Raw genomic sequence first — 20680 nt, 5'->3', positions numbered from 1 at the left:
TTTCTTTGTTTCTCTAATTCTTTTCTCTGTTGATGTCATTCCCTCCCCCCCGCCCCCCTGGAATATCTTTCCACATGGTGGAAAAGATGCCAGAGCCAGGATAATCTCAAGCCTAAAGCTCAACTCCAAGAAAAGAGAATGAACCATATCTTTTTCTTCAAGTGACCACATCATAGTCCCCCACAAGAAAGCAGCTTGGATCTGTTTTAGTCATATGTCTGTCCTGACTTGTCACTATTCAGAGGTGTAAGGTACATGACTGATTGACTAACTTGGGTTCTGTCTCCTATGGTTATACTAGCCTCTTGGGATCAGACCCAGGTTTTTCTGCAGTATTTTTTGGTCTCATGAAAAGCCTGGCTATCTCAGGTCAGACTGTGACATTCAAATCAGGGCAAGTGAGGACTGAAAATGGATCTAGGGGTCACCAAGCCCAACTTGGTCATGGCCAGAGAAGAAAAGGCCTTCACGAAGGGCACATCAATACCTCCCCAGGTCCTTTGCTTTTCCAGTGACACTTCATCAGAAGGATTACATGAACATCTATGGCACATCTGAAGAATCTTGCCAGAGTGGTAAACATATGTGTCACATCAGGCTACATTGGGCTACTCAGGAGCTGGGACGTCATCCTGTTTCTTCTCCCATCTACTCCTCTTTCCAGATTCTTTGTGACACCTTCTGAGCATGTATTTGTGATGTTATCTGCTTGGAGCCTCATTTTAGATGATGGTTGGAGTCAGGGGACCTCAGGAATTAGTCCACTGTCTTTCAGATCTTTTTTTCTAACAAAGGTGGTTCCTAGAGCAGAGCCCTCCTCAAACCATAAATTCACACAGAGAAGACATCAGAGGGAAAAGCTATGTGACAGTGTCCCCTTGTCTGAGAAGGAAGTCAGTGGGAAAGAATAGTCTCTATGGATAGTCAGTCTCTTATAGGGCTGGCTCACATTTGTGTGGGTGGCAAGGAGGGGCAGTTGTGCCTGGTGCTACTTTCAATGTCCTAAATGTGTCTTCAGAATTTTCCTCTCAAAAGACTTTCTTGCTGATGTCACTGCCAAGTTGTGAAAAATGGATCAAGGGCACAGGCTGGCTTCATAGAGGTCAAAGCAAGCAGCCATACTCTTGTAGCTGGAAGATGCATGTTCATGGGAGACTCTGCTTTGCCTTTTCTGATTTTGTCTGTGCTCTTTGTTCAGCTTTATACCTGGAGTCCTCTTGTGGAGCCCTGATTCTCATTTGCCCTATGGTTGTCTCATGTTCTATGGAAGTTTTCCTGGAGAGCTGGCCTTAGTGCATGGTGCATGAGGCAGTAAGTCCCCTCCACATGTGACCATGCCACCGCCTGCTTAGAACCATACCTGGCTCAACTTTTGTAGGACAGAACTCAAGTTTCCTTTTGACTTCAAGGGGCTGACTGACCCTTCTAGCATTTTCTTCTTGCTATCCTTAGTCATGTATTTATAGGCAAGTCACACAAAGCTGTGGATTGCTGGACATTCCACCCATTTTTATGTTCCTATGCCTCTTCTGCCACATCCTCTTTATGGAATTACCTGCACCGTGCACCTGCCATGAAAGTACCTTCTACTCATTGACCTTCAAGATATAGTTCAAATGTCACCTCCACTATTTAGCCCACTAACTTCTCTGCCATATTAGTGACTCCTTGATCTGATTCCTGCAGCAGCCCTACCGTCTCTCGTATGTGCCTTTCCCAATCTTTTCATATGTCTGTAGGGAGGAAGCATAGCAAAGGGAAAAGAACATGAACCTTGTCTTCTGGTCTGGGTTTGAAACCTACTCTGCCACTCATTAGCTCTATGTTTTGCAAAAGTTATCTGACCTTTGAGAGCTTCTTCTGCATAAGTGGGCATAATGAGGCTATGCTGAAGTCTTTCGTTGAGGATGAAATGAACCAAACTGTGATATGTTTAGCATGGTGCATGGTACATGGTAGTCTCAATAACTGGTAGGGGTGGTAATTGTCATTTCGTGATTGTTATCAAATCATGAAATCAGAGATGAGGCAGCATTGTCATGCCTATTCTTTTCCCCCTGTCAGAAGATAGTTATCTACCTTCTCCTTGAACTCTTGAAACAGGGAGCTCACTTTTTAATCTTTTATGATACTTAATACTGGTAGTGCAGAGGTTTGCTGGTACTTAGGCTAAGTAATATACATATATTTGTGGGACTCAATTGTTGGTTATATGTATGTATATATGCATGTGTGCATATGCATATGCATATTATGCAATGTCTCAATATATTTAGTGATGTTTGAGCATGTGAGATTTCCCTAAGAAAACTAAGTTAGGAAGTCACAATGGAAATTAACTTCCACTGAAAAGTTGTGAGTGACTTTGTTCTTTCTTAGATTTTTTTACTTCTGGGCCAATTTGTATCTGATTTTGGCTTGCCTCCTATAGAATGCCAATAGAATTGTGACATCTAGTATTATTACTGCATCAAGCCTACTCTGTCTGTGATGGATAAGGAGAGAACAAATCTTGAGTGACATAAAAACATGGTGCATCGAAAACTTGTAATATATGTGGACAAAGAAAAGACATTTTCTAATGTGTTTTAGAACACTGGATTAGGCACAAATAATCCTTAATTATTTTATGGTACTGTGGCCTCAGTCTTCTCGTCTATAAAGTGGGAGCATTGAGCACATAGGGATGGGGAAGACAACGGTAGACAAAATCCATAACTACTTCTCTTTCTCATTCAACCAGAGCAGCTCTATCTTTTTGTTTTGAAGCTGAGACATGCATTGGAGTCTCTTACAAGGTGTTATTTGAAGTAAAATGTTCTGCTGCCTAAACACTTTGAGAACCTTAAAACTAAAAACTATTGTTGCTCTAAAATAAAGCCAAGATATATTTTTTACCAACTTTTAATACATGCTTAGTTTTTATAACTTTTTCTGAAACGAAACAATTTTTGTTTGAGGAGCTTTTAAAAAAGATTTGTCTTTTCTCTTATTTGCTTGTTTGCAGTGAAAGGCTATTCCTTTTTTTTTCTCAAATTTTCCTTTTTCTGACTTAATCAAAGTCCTGATAACACTGGGAAAGTCATAGGCACTGCGTGGCAGGAAGGCAAAGGCCAGTTTTTGCCATTCCCTTCTCTCCTTTCATCCCAGGCCAGTTCTTGGAGAAACCATGACAGAGTACAAGTGTGTATTCATCAGTACTCTGTCTTTTCAGCATTTTTTTTCTCCCCAAATACCGTCACACAGACTGAAAGAATCAGGGTGGAATGGACACAGGAAACCCTTTTGCTCAGATTCTTTACTTTGTACATGTGGAAATCAAGACCTTGTGAGGAGGGGGACACTTTTGTATAGGATGACGTACGGAGCCATAACTCAAACTCTGGTTGTCTCTGGTTCAGTTCTCTTTCTATAGGGAACCTCTGGATCCTTCAGCTTTCTAATTGCAAAATAGAGATAATATCTGTTCCACAGAGTTGTTGTATTATATGAGAGTGGAACCTTTAGAAGAGTGCTTAGAAGTTTCTGTTGTTCGCTATTGTTGTTATTACTACACTTCCATATTCTGACAACAAGCTGCCCAAGGTGCATACTTTCTTCTTTTGGCGTTCTATTTCACTAGGTCACTCTTCTCAGACTGCATGACACTGAGTAGGTAATTGGTTTTATTCAGATAAATGAACTCCACATTGATATATTGGCTACTTAGTGTTATCTTTCTCTGGTAATAATGCCTTAATGCAGGGAAGATGTATGTGCTTCCAGAACACCTTTAGGGACTGACTTTAATGGAGTAGCTTAAGTCTATAGAGGTGAGTGGGCAAGTCACTTTTGATCCAACAGTTCTCATATCTAGGTATCAGGTCCTTTCTCTGCTAGAATGTATGGGGCCAGCCATGTCATTTCTCTCACCTCCGATGACTGGGAAGTAAAAGATAACTATCAAATGGATGAACATTTAAAATTTAGACACCATCATTTTATTCCTTTGTCAAGGGCAAATGAATGGAACTGTACTTTAAGTTTATCTTACTTTTGAGAAGTAAGCAAATACCTAATAGACAAAGAATGCTAGGAACGTGGCTGAAGAAACATTACCTGATGGTGAAGAAAAATACTGTCTAAAGCATGCTGCACCCTGAATCTCAGGATCCACAAGTCCTGAGTTCCTGGTTTGAAGTGGCAGTGGCCTCACCCATAAGGGAATTTGGTGACCAGTTCTGTGATGTCAGGGCTGCAATCAGTTTGCAGCCCCCAACTCCATACTTGACCCCATTCTTCAGTGAGGTACTTTATTGACATTGCAAATGACCTAGGGGAACAAGCAATGGTCCACAGCAGCCCAATTAACAGACTCCCCCACCCCCACCCCTGTGCGTGTGATATTTATATGCGGACATTCCTGCCTCCTCAGTTGGAATATTTACTCCTTTTTCCAGAGGAGGGGGGTGGTGCGCAGAGGGAGAGGTTCCCCTGAGCTAGAAAACATCTGGAGGACTTCGTGAAGAAAAGAGCTCCAGGCAGAAACTCCAGGGAACCTCGCAGCTGCTGTGCACCCCTCCTCAGCCTTCTGGGAGGATACAGACTTCCCTTCCCTGGGATTTGCCTGCGTGGAGCTCTGTCCTTTATGTTGTGCGGGATCCAAGAGCCATAGACACACACGCGCGGCTGGGGGTCGCAGTGGCCGCTGGCTGCCCTGCGGGGGCGGGTGTGCCAGCCCGACAGGAGGCTGCTGCCCAGCGAGCGAGCGTGTGCCCTGCAGACAGGGGTGCCCGGCGCGCCCCTCCCTCCACGCCCGAGGTGCCAGTGCAAACGCCAGCCCCAGCGCGCTGACAGACGACTTTTCTCACTTGTCAGTTTTCTCGCTTGTCAGCAGAGCTGCTGGTAAGTGAGAGAAAACAGAGGGGGCGCAACGACAGCGAGGCGGGGAGAGAGGGGCGGGGGGGGGGGCTCGGGGCGGAGCCTGGGGGTCGAGGCCCGGGGGTCCGACCACCCACCCGCGCCAGCTCCCCTGGCTCATCCCTGACTCCTCTCTCTCCCCTTCTCACTTTCTCGCTTCTGCTCCTCGCCTTCCTCCCCACCCACTTCTCCCTTTCTCCTCCAAATCCTTCAGCTGCCACAGCGATCCCTTCTGTGGCTTTGTTTAGCCTGGGAAAAGAATCTGAATAAACCTGAGGTGCTTCCTCCTGGAGCAGGAGCACATCCCTCTCTCTACCGCTGGACATTAGCTCGGGATCATGGCTGGTTTCCGCAACTGCCTCCCGGGCACACCTGGGGTCAGAAGCACCCACAGTCCGAGCCTGCTCTAAGCGGGTCTGCGGAGCGCGACGTGAGCGCACCCAGAAAGTGACAGGCAAACGCACCGCGCCCAGCTGGGGCTCGCGGGCCAGAAAGGAGGCTGGGAGGGGACAGCCCGAACTCTCTCCACCTCACCCCCAGCTGAACCTGCAGATATGGAGTCCCCCACCAAGGAGATTGAAGAATTCGAGAGCAACTCTCTGAAATACCTTCAACCGGAACAGATTGAGAAAATTTGGCTTCGGCTCCGAGGGCTGTAAGTAAACCTATTTACTTCTCTTTCCCCATTTCCTTTCACCCATCCTTATTTTACCGCACAGCCATAGTAGTCCCTACTACTTATTCCCGTTCCTGCATGGCCCTTTAAATCCCTCCCTAAAAGTTCCACAACTGCTTCTCTGTTAATTACAGTCACTGCTACCTTTCTTCCAACACAGGGAGAGATGTCTTTCTTAAGACACCTTATTTCTAAGACTCTCCTTATTTGGGGGAAGGGGACATGTCTTTAGATGAGTAACTTAGTAGCCCAATAGGTAGGGAGGAGTTTCCGGCTCTTTTTACTCTGAGGAAAGTTTGGGGACCTTTTCCCAGACTTTTTAACCAAAGAGTTGGCAGGTGATCCAATAACTCACCAACAGTTCACATTCAACATACATTGTGGATGCTGGATTCTCTTCTGACTCTTTTCAGTTCAGTTTAGTTTCTAACTTTTTTTTTTTTTTTTTAGGAATCTTTCTGGCAGAAAAATGCTTACTAGAAGGAAGGACTATTTTGGAGAAAAGTAGGGGTCAGAAGCAATACTGGAGTTTCCTAATAATATTTGAAGAGCAGAAAAGGGTATTTGACTTTCATATGGTGACCAACATTGTAGATGGATTGATTTGAAGAGATCTCTGAATTTCAGTCACTTATTGAATTCTGGTTTGGATACTGAGGAGAGATGACCTGCAAATCTTTTGTGTGTGTGTATTTGTGTGTGAGAGTGTGAAAAGCATTCATAGACAATGAACTGCTGGTCACCTCGGTTTCCCAAAACTGTAGTGATGGTTGTACATTTCCATTGACCAGGCAGCTCCCCCTCCCTACCACAACTACTGTTTGCTCATTTTATCACATATTTGGTATCAGAGACCTAGGTGTGGTTTAAAAAGTAATTTTTCTCCAAACATGTTCCACAGACTTTCTCTTTTTACCAAGGCCCTGGTGAGAAAACCAGCTCTTTGCCATTTTGTATGTTTTGCTGCCATTATTGTTTTTCAAAGCAAACACACACACACACACATACACACACACACACACACACACACACACACACACACACAGCAAAACAAAACAAAACAAATAAAGAATATGCTGATTTAAGGTGGCTTCATCTTGGGAAGATCACATCCCAACAGGATATTCAGTTTTTAAAGGGAAGCTATAAAGAGGTATCCTTATTGAAAGGGGCAATTTATAAAAGCCATTCCATCAGTAATCTTACTGGGCTTCATTGCTATTGGCCTCATGGGAAACCTTACTAAATAATTTGATTTTGACTTGTCTGGCCACAAGTAGAAGCTGTAAACTTATTTGGAAGTCTTGTCTCTCTGGCTGGCAGGCTCTTCTGACAGTTTAGGTGTCTGCAGCTCTTTCAGAACTGTGTTTACAGTAAGCTCATGTTCAGTGTTGCGAACATTACATCCAATTTTACTGTGCTGTGCACAGAAAGTCAGTTGTGTTTACAAAGTCTGGGTGTGAGGTGTACAAGGTGAAAGTGTGGTCAAGCTGGCCTTAGAGGGATTCATAGCCACACACCCAGGCACTGCCTCTCTTGCTTACCGTTCCACGAAGTCATTCAGGCTAGCAAAACTGAGGCGAGAACTTGTGCAGGAAAGCATTTAGCACTTACACCACGCTGTCTTGTAGCTTTCTCAGTTTATTCTCTGTTCAGCTTTTCTCCCCAAGGTGCTGTGGAGTCATGTAGCTGTACTTTCATTTTCTAGTCTCTCCTAATGACCCAGAACCTGGTGTCTTTGAACGTGAAAGGTGTGGGTTGCTTTTTCCCCAATGTGTTTTGGAATCCCTCTCCCTGTCCTTCCTGCTGGAACATGCTGCTCCACAGCAGTTCTATGACATCTTTAGCTTCACTTTCTAATTTAGAAGGGTATGTTATTATTTGTTATTATAATACATTTTTTTCTGCTATGATGACTCCACTACCATTCTTACTACCACTTTTTTTTTTTTTTATGCAAAGCAGTGGTGCTGGAATTAGTTGCTAAGGACTCTAGAAGCCAAAGCACATGCTCATTTATACAACTTGGAATAACACTTCAGCAGTCCACAAAATGGAAACCCTTAGGAGACAAAAGGGAGTGTGTGTGTGTGTGTGCGTGTGTGTATTTGTTCACACAACAGATTGCCAACAAGAGAAAGGGCGCTGCCCTTTCAATATTTTAGAAAGAGCCAGTAGCCACAGTTGGATTTTCATATCAGTTTATTACCATGACACCCTTGTGGAAAGGGTTTTATAAGTGACCACAGATGGTCAGGAATTCAGTTCAATTGGTTTGAGAGCATGTGAGTTCAGGACACGATCATCTCATGCCTGGATTGTTCAGTGGTGTCACTTCTCCCTCTTGTTGGTGTTTCCCCTATTTAATCCGTTGTTGAATTTTTCATCTCTGTTAGGGTGGAAATTCCACAGGACAGATGCTTTGTGTGTCTTACTTCTGCCGTGCCTCCAGTTCCTTTAACAGGATTTGGTGCTCAATCAAAAAGGTGCTGGAGGAAACAGACTCTGATGTGAACTTTTTAATATGCAAAATGAAGATGAATATATATTTGAGTCAGCCTGTGAGCCATAAGACCTATCAACAAAATGCTCCCTGGTTAGCAGAGAACAGGTTTCATTAGTATCATCTAAACTGGTGTGGGAATTGGACAAGATGTGACAAAGTCATGACCTAGGGCTAGATCCAGTTCTCATGTTTACTGAGGTTCCCCCTCCCCTCCCCTCACATCTCTGTTTTCTGCGTTGGGGAGGCTTAGTCTTTACCAGCAGCAAGAGGATTTCTGTGGTTATCATCTGCAAAGAATCTACAGTGCAGGAAATACAGAGGATGATCCCCTATCTATTCCAATTCCACCTGACCCACTGCTTTATCTGTCTAGGATGTCTCCCCATCTGAATAGAGTTTATTGATTTGTTATGCATATTATCTGCCTCCTTTGACAAAATATTAGCTCTTTGAGGGAGTTTTTTTCTCTTCTTGGTCTGCTTTGCTTACTTGTTTATGGCTGATGCTTGGTACATAGTAAATTACCACCACTTATGTGAAACCTAGAGCTATTTCACATGTTTCTTGAGGAAAGAATCAAGAAAAACTCTTAATGCAGCCTTGTGGAATTACCAATATATGAATAATATAAGGAATATTGGAAATGTGAGTCTTAAACACTGCCTACCCCAGCTGAGATGATAAGGGCCTGCAAGCCCAGGTGTTCACTACTACACTGATTCCTCTGGTCCTCGAGTGAGGTGCAGAGAAGCCCACCTGGATGTGAGTGATGTGATGTTCCTCAGCCCCCCTCTGCAGTCCCACTACCTCTGACACCCAGGTTCACAATTCTTTAAGTCAGAAGGGAACAAATACTGCTCACCTGAGCTTTCTAAAGTCACTCTGTCAGGGGGCGTTGCCCTTTCTCCTGGGAGGAGCCTCGTTTTTAGTTTTCTATAAATTTAATTGTGCCCCATGGGCTATTGTTGTAATTCTCTCCTCTGTAGAAGTGGGTAGAATTTTTAAGAGCTCCTCTGAATTGCACTGTTGGCAATGGACATTCTTTACACCCTGATAATGTGGGGGAAGCCTCAGGGGTTTGAGCAGGGGTTTGATTTGTGCCTTGGGTCCTGACCAGAAGTGTTTGTGTTGCTGCCTGCTGCAAGATGACAAAAAGTCATTCCTATGTTGTGTGTACGTGTGTGTGTATTTTAATACATTTAAAATATATATATATATATTTTAAAATTGAGAACCAGAGGATAGGTTTAATGTATTCCTTGGCATTTATTGTCATAATTATAATTACCTAAGTTTTCATGTATTCATTTTGCCCAACCATGAGATAGTCAGTGGAATAAGTTTTATGCTTATACAGTGCTCCGTGATGGGGATGATTTTTCACATTATTTAAAGTAAAATTATGAGTATACAATGGGTATCATGGCTGGTGCATGACTACTAGATTAGAGAACTGGAACAACTATCTTTGTCTACCCAGCAATCCCACCCCCTCCCCAACTATGGTAACAGATCTTACTCTGCATTTTACCTCGAACCCTGTCACAGGGCACAGATCAGAAACAGGAGCATCCTTCATTGACATTTCTGTACTGGCCATGGGAGATTGATGCTTTCCCCTTCTTCTGAACTTGGTGCCTTCCATTAGGTCTATTTCTCACTGTCTTTCTGAAGACAGTGAGCCAGCCCTCAAAGAGAAGCAGAGGTGAGAAGATGGAGTGGGAACCCCTGGGTCAGCTTCTGGGAGCCTGGCTCCTGCAGATGTTTCTCTGAACATTTTGGTGAAACCATCTGCATGAGCCAGTCAGTAGGACTGTTTTTGCTGAGACTGTTTTTTGGTTTCTCTGAAGGAGTCTTAACAAAAACCCCTGATGTACAGAGAACTGGCTCTTCCAAATTACATAGCAAAGAGTGTGTGGGGGAGGGGAGGGGAAGATTCCCTAGGTGAAAACACCTATTTGTATTTTTGGTTTTGTGCTTTTTATTTAAACCTTCTTACTCTTTTATTTTTATTTCTATTCACCTGAATAGATGTTCAGTCAACATGGGTTGCTTTCTCTCTCTCTCTTTTAATTTGGTATTGGGGATTGAACCTAGGGGCACTGAACCACACTGCATCACATCCCTGGTTCTTTTAGTTTCTTATTTTGAGACAGGGTCTTGCTAAGTTGCCAAGGGCCTTGCTAAGTTGCTGAGCCTGGCTTTGAACTTGTGATTCTCCTGCCTCAGCCTCCCCAGCTGCAGGGATTACAGCTGAGGTTTTTCAATTAAACTTTAGTGAGTATATGTTAAGTGCCAGTCACTTGGTAAGCCCTGGGCATGCAAAAGTTGGGAATAGACTTATCTGAACTTTAGCAGTTCATAGACTAGGGGGAAAGACTGACATGAATACCCAGATGGGATGAATATAAATACAGAGAGGTACAGGGGGAGCTGCCTCTTCCTGGGAGTAGCCCTTAAAGACCAAGAAAGATTACTTTCATTGATGGCTGCCTCTTTGCACAGACACAGGAAGCTTTATGCAAAGATGTGGAGGAAAACACAAGCCATCTAGTTGGCCCAGAATAAACCAGCTCAGAGTGCTGAACTGTTTTCCTGGACTAGAGAAGCGTTTACACTTCAAGGGACATGAGTCCTAGTGAGCTTCTCTATGTTCATCTTTCATTGATAATTCCCAAAGGACAGGCTATGGTTGGGTCTCTTTGCTGTCATTCACTGTGAAGATACTAGACAGACCATCCATGTCACCATTGAAACAGTTGGTCCCCAGACTGGACAAGGTAATAGAGTGAATTCCCCCTACAAGTCAATTAACTATGTCTTTGTTATTTTCCTCCAATGATTGCTATGTGGTCTTCTTGTATAGCACATGCCATAGTGAGGGATAGGTAGAAGTTATGAATGGAGAGAATAGCGTGAGCAAAGGTGAGAAAAGGGAGAGAGGGTGCTGGAATGGAAGGCATGGGCAGGGAGTGACACATGGAGGTTTTAAAATTTACTTTTCGTTTTGCTCAGAATTAAACATGCCCATCAAGGAGGTGGATATTTGAGCACATTTTACTATTCATCAACAAAGTGTTTTGTTTTAGGTTTTCCCCCTTCATAGCTTCTCATGAAATCTTTTGCTTTTCTGAAAGTATATATTTTATCCTTTCAGGTATAAGGACTTTTGAAAGATTTTTAGGCTGGAGAATCAAAAGATGAGATTTGAATTTTAGAATTGTAATTCTGGATGAAGCATAGAAAACAGATAAGATGAGCGTAGAGAGATGAGAGTGCCTAGAGACCAGTTGGAGAAGATGCCTGGACTGAGGAATGCATTTGAAACGAGAATCCACCAAACTTAGATTTGGAATTGAGAGAAAGAGAGAAGTTGTCTCCCAAGTTTGTTTTGACTTGGACATGATAGTACATTTGGTGGCATTTGCCTTGTTAGGGGATGGGGAGAGAACAGCAGGCTTGGATAAAGCAGAATGATAAGCTTGGGCACAGACATATTGACCTGGTAAACTTGGAGTGTCCCAGTAGCTGTGGGTGACAGCCATCTGGAACTTCTGAGAGGCCTTTGGCTTGGAGCTGCTGGACTGACAGTGCTGGTTCTGAGTTAAAGTCTTGTGATCAGATGACCCAGAGAAGAGGGCACTGACCTATGTCACCCAGAAAGGCATTCCAGAAGACTAATTTAAAAGATTATTGTTTATTTTCTCCCACTTAATTGGGACTATCAACACATTTTTATTGGGCTCCTCTTATGTACCAGTTATTAAGAGCTTTGAAGGAATATAAAAGTACCACTAGTCAAGCCTTGCCTTCAGGAAACTTAGTCTGGTCAGGGAGGTGAGAGAATTCTTAGGCCTGTGAAAAGTCAAAAACAGCAATAAAAGGGAAGGCAGTAACTGATGCTAAGTGAAAGAGATTGACACCACAGGCTAGTGTTCAGAGAAGTTAGTATTTGTGTTGGAGAGATTTTCCATCAGTCTTTCTCTTCCTAATAAAATCAAGTTAAGTCTCTCCAAATGCATTCTCAATGTAGAATTAAGAAAGCAATGACTGTGATAAAGGGTAACTGGATCATCACATTTAGAGTTACATTTTCTTTAGTTGACTACGAATGCAGTTTAATAGCGCATCATCACTTCTTATCATCATTTGGTTGTTTTAACTTATTAGCTAATTATAACTCCGTGTTTGGCAGCTACATGCTTATTAGTTTGGCCAAGTTTTACACATGACTCTGTTGGTTGGGAAGCAGCCCTGAGCAGAAGAGAGGTTTTCACAGAAAATCAGCTCTAAATTTCTGTCTTTAATTTTCTTTGGCTCATAGAAAACTGCTTTCTACAGTTCCCATTGCTCTACATGGAGGGAAACTGCTTCTGTGATCCACCTCATGGCTTTTTGAGAACTGACTAAGATAATTGTTAAATATGAGACACATAAAACAGTCTGTGACATCTTTGGGAATGACCTTCATGATTTCCCATTAGTAATAAGAAATGAATTCTACAGCAAATGGCACAGTAAGTTTGGAGAAAGTGCGCTGAATCCGTGTAAAACATGATATTCTTCAACTTTTTATTGGAGTGTGCTCTTTATCTAAAGTCCTCTTGACAGTTGTTATTAAACAAAATTAGTGGATCTTAATGAATGTGATGTGAAACGTTACTGCATTGTGAAATTATGAAAGAGCTTAAGAGAGTGATTCAAATCGGTAATTATGGATAGTGACTTTTATATAGTTGGATGAATGTGTACACATCTATATGCAGAAAGCTCAATTATCACTCATTCACTTAGCAAACATTGTTGTAGCACTTACTGTGTACCTGACCTGTGCTAGGTACTAAGGATGTACTGGGAAATGAGACAAAAGCTCTCTTCCTCAGGAAGTGCCCCGTCTACAACGAGAAGGAAAATTTAAACACTATTTCCACAAATAACTATTTATTGTGATGAGTACCACAAAGTAGTACAGAATAATGTGAAAACTTGTAAGAGAAGACCCAAACCCAGTCCAAAATTCAGAGAAGACTTCTTCAAAGGGGTGAGATTTAAGCTTAGATATGAAGAATAAGTTGACATTACTTAAAAGTTAGGGAAGAGTGTTCTAGGGTACACAAGACAGGAATGAATATGGCACCTTTGAGAAAAAAGAAATAAGGCCAGTGGGCTGCAACATAGAGAATAAGGAGACCTCAGACTGAGGACACAGCTGGAGAGAGGCCAGATTCTGCCTCATCCACCAGGCCCTGAGTCCCTTGGGAAGCCATTGTTTGTAGGGATGGATCTGAGAACTGTAGGGTAGGTAGACCCAATAGGACTTGGATGAGGTGGATGAGAAAGAAGGTGGAATCTACGATAATGACCAATTTTTTGATTGAATCCCCAGGTGCTGTTGACTTAGATCAAGGTCACCGAGGGGTACAAGTTTGCCTGATGGTTTGTGAGTGGGAGCAGGAGAATAGAGATGATGAGTTCTTTGGATATGCTGAATATTAGGGATCTACAGGACACCCCTTAGAGTAGATATAGTGAAGCCTGAGCAGTTGGGTAAGTGGACCTGCAGATCAGAGGAAAGGTCAGGGTTAGAGATATAATGCACAATGCAATAAAGTATGAAGAAAATACTGTGTGTGTATGTATGTGTGATGTGGAATGAATATTCCTACAAATCTTGCAAGTTAAGAGAATAGAATTTAGTGTGACAGCCTAAATACAAGAAAGGTGCCAGGAGACCAAAAGTTTATGTGTTTTTTCTCACTGGCATTTACTTGTTCAAAATAACAGAAAAGCCCAGCTAGTAATTACAGTACATAGGCTTGCTTGAAACTCTTACATTGACTACTTGGTGTAATGCCCACCACAGTGAAGGTTTGGCACAGAGACAGCAGCCTGGAACTAGTGGGGTCCTTCTCAGCATTCCAAGGGTAGAAATAGGCTATTACCCAGGAAGCCCATAAGGCATGAGACCCTCCTCAGGGACCTTCTGGGAGGTACAGGGCAGGAGCTAGGCAGCTGAGACCTGAAGCCCAGAGCCCAGTAGAGTGTAGAGGGGTGGGGTGAAGCTCAGCTGAATGGAAGCCCTCTGAACCCTGAAAAATCAGGTTTGTCCAGATCTCCAAATAACCCAAATCCTTAAATAATTTGGACATTTCCTATTCTCTGGAGATACACCTAGTAAATATGACAGTGAAAGATTGATCTTTGAAAGCTACTTCCAAACATGTTTTAGGAATAGTTTAAATGTAGATGAATACCTTACCACCTCTTTTCTCTACCTCTCTGATTCTGCCCTAAGAATGATCTGAGGGGTTCTACAATACCTTCAAATTAAGACCCATAAAGTAGATTTTATTTCATATTCTATATTGTTCTAGGCAGTCACTACTGGAAAAGTTGTCTGCTCACTGTGAGAAACTTATAAACACTTTAATTAATAGGGTCCTGTGTAACTCATTTGTGAAATGTAAGGATTGATGATCAGAAATCAAGCATCATAAATGTTGTTTAAAACTGCCATTCTGTCTATAGAACAACTGACTGAAACAGGTAATTGTTAGAATTGTTCAAACACCCATTTCTGGGAGCTTTGACATAGTTTCAGTACAAGTAACTGCTATAGCTCAGGAGAATTTGATTCCAGTGCTCCACAGATTTCATTTAGTGGAGGAGTTCAAAATGGGTCCAAGGAATGCATCTGCTAGTCCCTTGGACAATGGCCTCATTTTGTCTTTCTTATTTATTTATTTATTATACCAGGGATTGAACTCAGGGGTGCTTAACCACAGAGCCACATCCCCAACCCTTTTTATATTTTCTTTAGAGACTGGGTCTTGATAAGTTGCTCAGGACCTTGCTAAGTTGCCGAGGCTGGCCTTGAACTTGCAATCCTCCTGCCTCAGCCTCCCAAGGAGCTTGGATTACAGGTGTAGGCCACCATACCTAGCTCCTCATTTTGTCATATTTATATTGTTTTAGATTTACAGAGTCTGTGCCCAGAGAGTCTTATGCAGAAGATGATACTATGAGACAGGATTTTAGAGGAAACAGGGAGGCCCTCTGCTCCCAGGGAGCTGTGACATTAACTAGAATTCACCTGGAAGTTTCAGTGACCAACAGCCCTTTTCTGCCAGGAGCAGGTCTTGAGGAGCACTGGGAAGAGGGGCCTAAGGGTAGAGAGAGGGAAGGAGTGCTACTGGAGTGGACAGGAAAGGCTTAGAAAAAAATCAGACTGTCATTGAAGTTAAACTTGGCAGAAGAGACAGTTTTTATTCTGGCTAAATCTACACAGAGAAAAACAAAGCAGAGAATCGAAGTCACTCTGAATAATTCAATTAAGACAAACCAACCAACCAACCAACCTACCGAGCCTCCTTTAATTACAGGAACATGAAGGAAGAGTGAGGTTTTGGTCATAAGCCTTGGATTTATCCCCACTTTGGCAGCGCCGTCACAGATATTAAGAGAGACTTTTGTTTTCAGCCTTTCTCATTGATGTTTATTTAAATAAGAGCCGGGCTCCCAGGAAGGAGGTCACCAACATCTTTTCCATTCCCACCCACACAGATTTGCTGTACTTATTCCACAGCAAGTGGTTGTAAATGCATGAATAGAGGAATAAATCATTTATGCAAAAAACATACTACTTGAACTTCAATAAGCATGACATTTACTTTCTATTTTCTTTCTCTGAAAACCTTTCCATTTCCCGCCCCCTTGGTCCCACCGATTAGCTCACTGCCCAGATTTAAGCAACGGATTTTTACCTGGAGGGAAAGGTAACAGTGTTTGAGCTGCTCAAGAAACCTTGCTTTCCAAAGGAAGATTTCAGCTTTCTGTGGGGAGGGATCCTATTTTGGGGCCTCTTAGACAGTAATTCAAGTACCGGAATTTTTAATCTAGGCTCAGGCGAGAAGCAGGCATGACCAAGAGGCTTGGATTTCGGTGTCTGGCCAGCTGTCTGCAAGCAGATGAGGGGTTGGGGAGGAAGAACTAGGAAGAGCCAGGTTTGCTTGAGGAGTGTGGGGTTGCAGAGGAAGGGGGCCAGAGGACACAGCCACAGCATGGCTTTGCTGTGTGAGTTGGTGAGGTTCCAGGAGGGGCTTCCTGTGGGCTTGTTTGGTTTGGATCAAGTTACCATCTCCTGGAAGGCTCACTTGCCCCTGCCCACCAGTACTAGATAGACAAGACACCTGCTTCCAGGAGTGAGTAGAAAATTGATGGTCTTATTTACAGCTCTGATTCTGATTAGCATTCTCACATTTTTTCCTTTTCACTATCCTGAACCCCAAACCACACTGGCAAAGGCTTCCTTCATTTAGTTTTGTTCTCTTCACTTCTGGCTAAACCATTGGAGTGATGTGTCTTTGGGAGATGTCTGTCCCTGAGTAGGAGGGAGCATCCTTTTCTAGGAAGGCTCAATGAGAGGGCATGAGGCCATAAAACAATTTTCCCCAATAGAAGTCCTGGCAGAAAAATCCCCTTGAAAATGTAAACAAAAACTCTTTCTTACTGATTGAGTAATTCCAGGTAAAAAATGAGTTTATATCATTTCATTGTTTTCTTTTAAATTTATTTTCTCTTGCCTTGGATCTTTGACCAAGCAGGAAAATAGAATCATTGTGCACATGGAATTTCATTTTGTAGTTCATCAGTTAAGAAATGTTTGAGCTGGTAGAGAGGAGGTTATTTTTTATCTATTATCTTTTTCTCTGCCCCTAAAAATTTTGGTGGAAGGTGTCAGGAGATCAAAAGTTTATACATATTTTCTCATTGGCATTTACTTGTTCAAAATGTTGGAAAGACTGGCAAACAATCTATATATGTATATCTTTGTAAATCTAGGTTTTAACATGCATCACACAAAGGACATCACTGGAAAGAAAAGGAAGTATAAAGACCTTCCATTCTCAGCAATCTGGAGATTAGTTTTCTGTATGATGGATTTGGTAGAAGTTTCTAGACATATCCAGTCTGCATCGTGCATGCCAATGAAAAACAAAACCCAAGGATCAGATGATCATTCTGATCCTGGTTCCTTTCATGCTTATTTGTGGCATTTTAACTCAGTCCACTTTCCCACAAGTGAGATGTATGTGATCCGGCCTTGTGAGAACATGTAGTCAGCTACACCAGTGTTGCTGCTACTTTGTCTCTGAGTCTGTCCTCAGCCTCCTCGTCTCCCTTGAGGGAACTGAGGGCTGACCATCAAAATCTCTGCAGCTGTCTGACTGTGTATCAGCAGCTGTGTGGTCTCTGTGGGCAAAGGTGGAGACAGGATCCTCTCCAGTGGGAGTTACCATGGCCAGGAAAACCCACGGTACAGGGAAGGAGTCTCACTATGTGTGTGCAGTTGTTTCCTGTCCTATCTCCCATATCCCCCCAAATCTTCTTGTGCCCAACTGGGAGGTATCTTGCTATCATCCTGAAGCAGAGCACAAGTTTTGATTTTTCAAAGCCAGCTCATTAGAATATTAAACCTCTTTATAAATCTCATTATTGCAGCTCACTTTACAAAAGTGAAAGACTGCCAGACACTTCATAACTTAGCATCGATGTTTGATCGACTCTTATTTATCCAGGCCATTAGAAACATTTCCCAAGTCATCTGTCTGATTTTGAAGCAATTGATACTTTCATCTGACTGCAGGTGCTCCCAGTGGTTTGGGAAGTCCTAGCTACCAGAGTCCCTTCCTGTCATTTCTTGTTTTTTCTCTGCTTGTTGCTACTCTGACCCAGGCAGCTCTGTTCCTACTATGTGCAGAGTCACCCTCAACTTAGGCTTGTTTAGTTTCATACTTTCTCTCCCAGATGCGGGCCTGGAGAGGTAAGGCAAAGGTCAGGGTCATGAAGTTCTGCTACATGACACAGCCAAGAAGACTTTGGGAAGCCTTTAAAAATACTGGGAGTAGGTCAGTTCTCCTTGCTCTTTGATGATGCCCCTGTCTAAGGATCCACTTGTGAGAATGTGGATGAAGACTTCAAGGGGAGGTTCTGGAGCTCACTTTCCCTATTCTGTGCATAGGTGGAGTCTCTCTTGCGCTCTCTCTCTCTCTTTCTCTCTCACACACACACACACACACACACACCCCATTGATACTTTCTGTACAAGTCACAGTTCTGTTGCATCACTCTAGACTTAAACAGACATTGATTTTCAGTGAAGACCAGCAGTCTTTTAATTTACTTAAGAAGTGACCAGTCAATAATTCTAGGAGTAGCACGGGAGATCCTCCTGCTGTTACAGCTGAGAATACCTAGGAACGCTGTGTGAGCGGGATGCTAAGCGCAGTGCTTACAGTTATCATTAAAAGCCTTTTCATTAAAATCAATTTTAGATATTCCTAAGGATAATTGCGTTATTCTGTTAAGAAACCCCCAGTTTTATTTTCTTCTTTCCTGCTTTCTGAGCAGTGGCCCAGCTTCGCTGTTAGAGGAAAGTGTGGCTGTGCTAGGTTAGCTGGGACCTATGCCAGAACACGGTCAGGTGTACAGGCTTCAGGGTCCCTTGGTCCTGGGGAAAGCCAGGTAGGGTTTTAGCCCATCTTTCTCTGGGTGGTACTGAGATTAGTCCCTGCTATGTTTGTGGTTAAACTGTTGCAAGATAAGGAGAATTGGAAGTAATCAGTTTCTGCATTTTAGAAAAGCAATCTTCAGCTTTTTTCTTGACTCTTTAAATCATTGAAAGTCTGTTTTTTCAAACAAAATTCAAAGAATTGATTGAACTATAATACCATTATTATTTATGTACTACCATTGTTATTAATTCAGTACTGAATACCCAGTTCTGTGCTAAATGCTTTATGGTCCTCATTACATTGAACTTCTTATCAGTATATGAAGCAGGTATTACTGTTACCCAAATTTTTTTAGAGGAGGATACTGCTCATGAGGAAAGTGATTTAAGTTGCTAAAGGTCACACTGCTTATTGGACACATTAAGTTGGAGAAGGATCTGAGCTCACACATATGATTTTGAACATTATACTGTAATGCCTCTCCTTTAATTACAACAAAAGCAGAAAAGCAAGTAAAGCTCCATTTGTGCATGCATGCATGTGTATGTGTATGGGAGGGAGAAAGAAAGAAAAAGAGAGAAATAAGAGCCCATTTTGGTTGATAGTTTGCATTAAGCACTGCTGTAGACCTACTCAGAGGTGCTGTGCTGGGCCAGGCCTCCAGGAGCCAAGCTGCCTCTTCCAGCATGAGCTGGGCTCTCTCCATGCTCCACAGAGCTGCCAGCTTAGCCGGGTTCCAGGGGCTCCTGCCCATTCTCTGCTTTCCATGTCAGCTCAGTCTAACAGCAGGAATCTCGAGGTTTGTGCTGTATAGTTTCCAGTTTCAAAAATTGTAAATTTAAAGTTAGCTTGAAGAACAAAGCAGAAGCATTCCCTTTATATCTTTTAGGTAGTGAGTCAGGGATAAATTCTGTTCTAAAAAAAACAAAAGGCCAAGAATAAACTGGTTTCTTTTCTGGCTCATTTCCTGCATTTGAATGGGAAGAATCCAGTCTGCTTCATTGTTGTTGGTTTGTTTGTTTTGTCTAGTATCTAAGTTTCCTCCTAGAGTCGCTGGGCTTCTTGGCATCATTTCCTCAATTTTCTTTGAAGGCTTCAGAGCTTGCATTCCGTTTCAGACACTTTAAGGTTCTGGATCCTGAGGCAAATGACTAAACTTCTTTGGACCTCACTTCGATCAAGTGTGAAGTGGGTTAAACCTTCTAGGGTATGTGGGGGGTCAAGTGAGCTAATTTCCTTGCCAGGCATGGAGCAGAAGTGGCTCCAGAGTGGTGAGCTCCCAATGAGCATTCTCCCATTGCCTGTCTCCTGGTGTAGGAAATCGAGGCTATGCTAGACAGCCTTCCTTAGTAAACCATCACTGAACAGAAGGAAAGTGGGCAAAAGGGGAACATTTTTTGATAAATTTCTTGCTAAGATCCTTCATTCATTTAATAACAATATATTGAGCAACTGCTATTTGCCAAGCACTCCATGTTAGGAGAAACACTAGCAGAAAGTGGACAAGCCATCAGTAGAACATGTTGCCACCATTAGGATTCACAGTGCAAAGATGATAAGGGAAATCTTCACAATGTGTGTGGCCAAGAACACAACTATGGAGGTGGAGAGTGAATGTCCCTTTTCCTGAGTTTTTCAGATGCACAACTCATATTTTTTAATTTTATTTGTTCTTTTTAGAAACACATGACAATTGAGTATATTTTGACATATTATACATACATGGTATATAACTTATTTTAATTAGGATCCCATTCTTGTGGAACAACCCATATTTTAGCACACAGATAGCAGCTGCAAATATTTCATTTATTTAGCATATACACACACACACACACATATATATATACCTATCTATATGTATATACATATATATATACATATACATATATATACCTGTTCTGCACACACACACACACACACACACACACACACACAATTGGCCAATCATATGCCGATTGATGTGCAAGCCCTCTTGGATACATACAGAGATCCATATGATAGTAGGATCCCTAATGCAGAGAGACCTAGAAACCTAGAATTTTTAGAATGCTACTTATGTTGTGTGTCAGTCAGCTTTTCATC

The 20680-nt window shown here is 42.5% G+C and overlaps 1 protein-coding gene across 8 annotated transcripts in view; it reads left to right on the top strand.

Annotated features, from left to right (window-relative positions):
* The window catches only part of PDE1C (phosphodiesterase 1C), a 538202-nt gene that overhangs the window by 209547 nt on the left and 307975 nt on the right, over positions 1–20680 (top strand). Inside the window, exon 1 of one of the 8 annotated variants that reach the window (XM_079152341.1) lies at positions 4965–5554. The exons of the other annotated variants lie outside the window; for them this stretch is intronic. Coding sequence (XP_079008467.1) covers positions 5454–5554 — 101 coding nt within the window. The 5' untranslated portion in view covers positions 4965–5453. Of the gene's footprint in view, positions 1–4964; positions 5555–20680 lie in introns of those variants that run through there. 8 annotated transcript variants of the gene reach the window in all.

Source organism: Sciurus vulgaris (assembly GCF_902686455.1).
Source record: "Sciurus vulgaris genome assembly, chromosome: 8".
NCBI classification, from domain to species: domain Eukaryota; kingdom Metazoa; phylum Chordata; class Mammalia; order Rodentia; family Sciuridae; genus Sciurus; species Sciurus vulgaris.
This window is presented reverse-complemented; position numbering and strand designations above follow the sequence as displayed.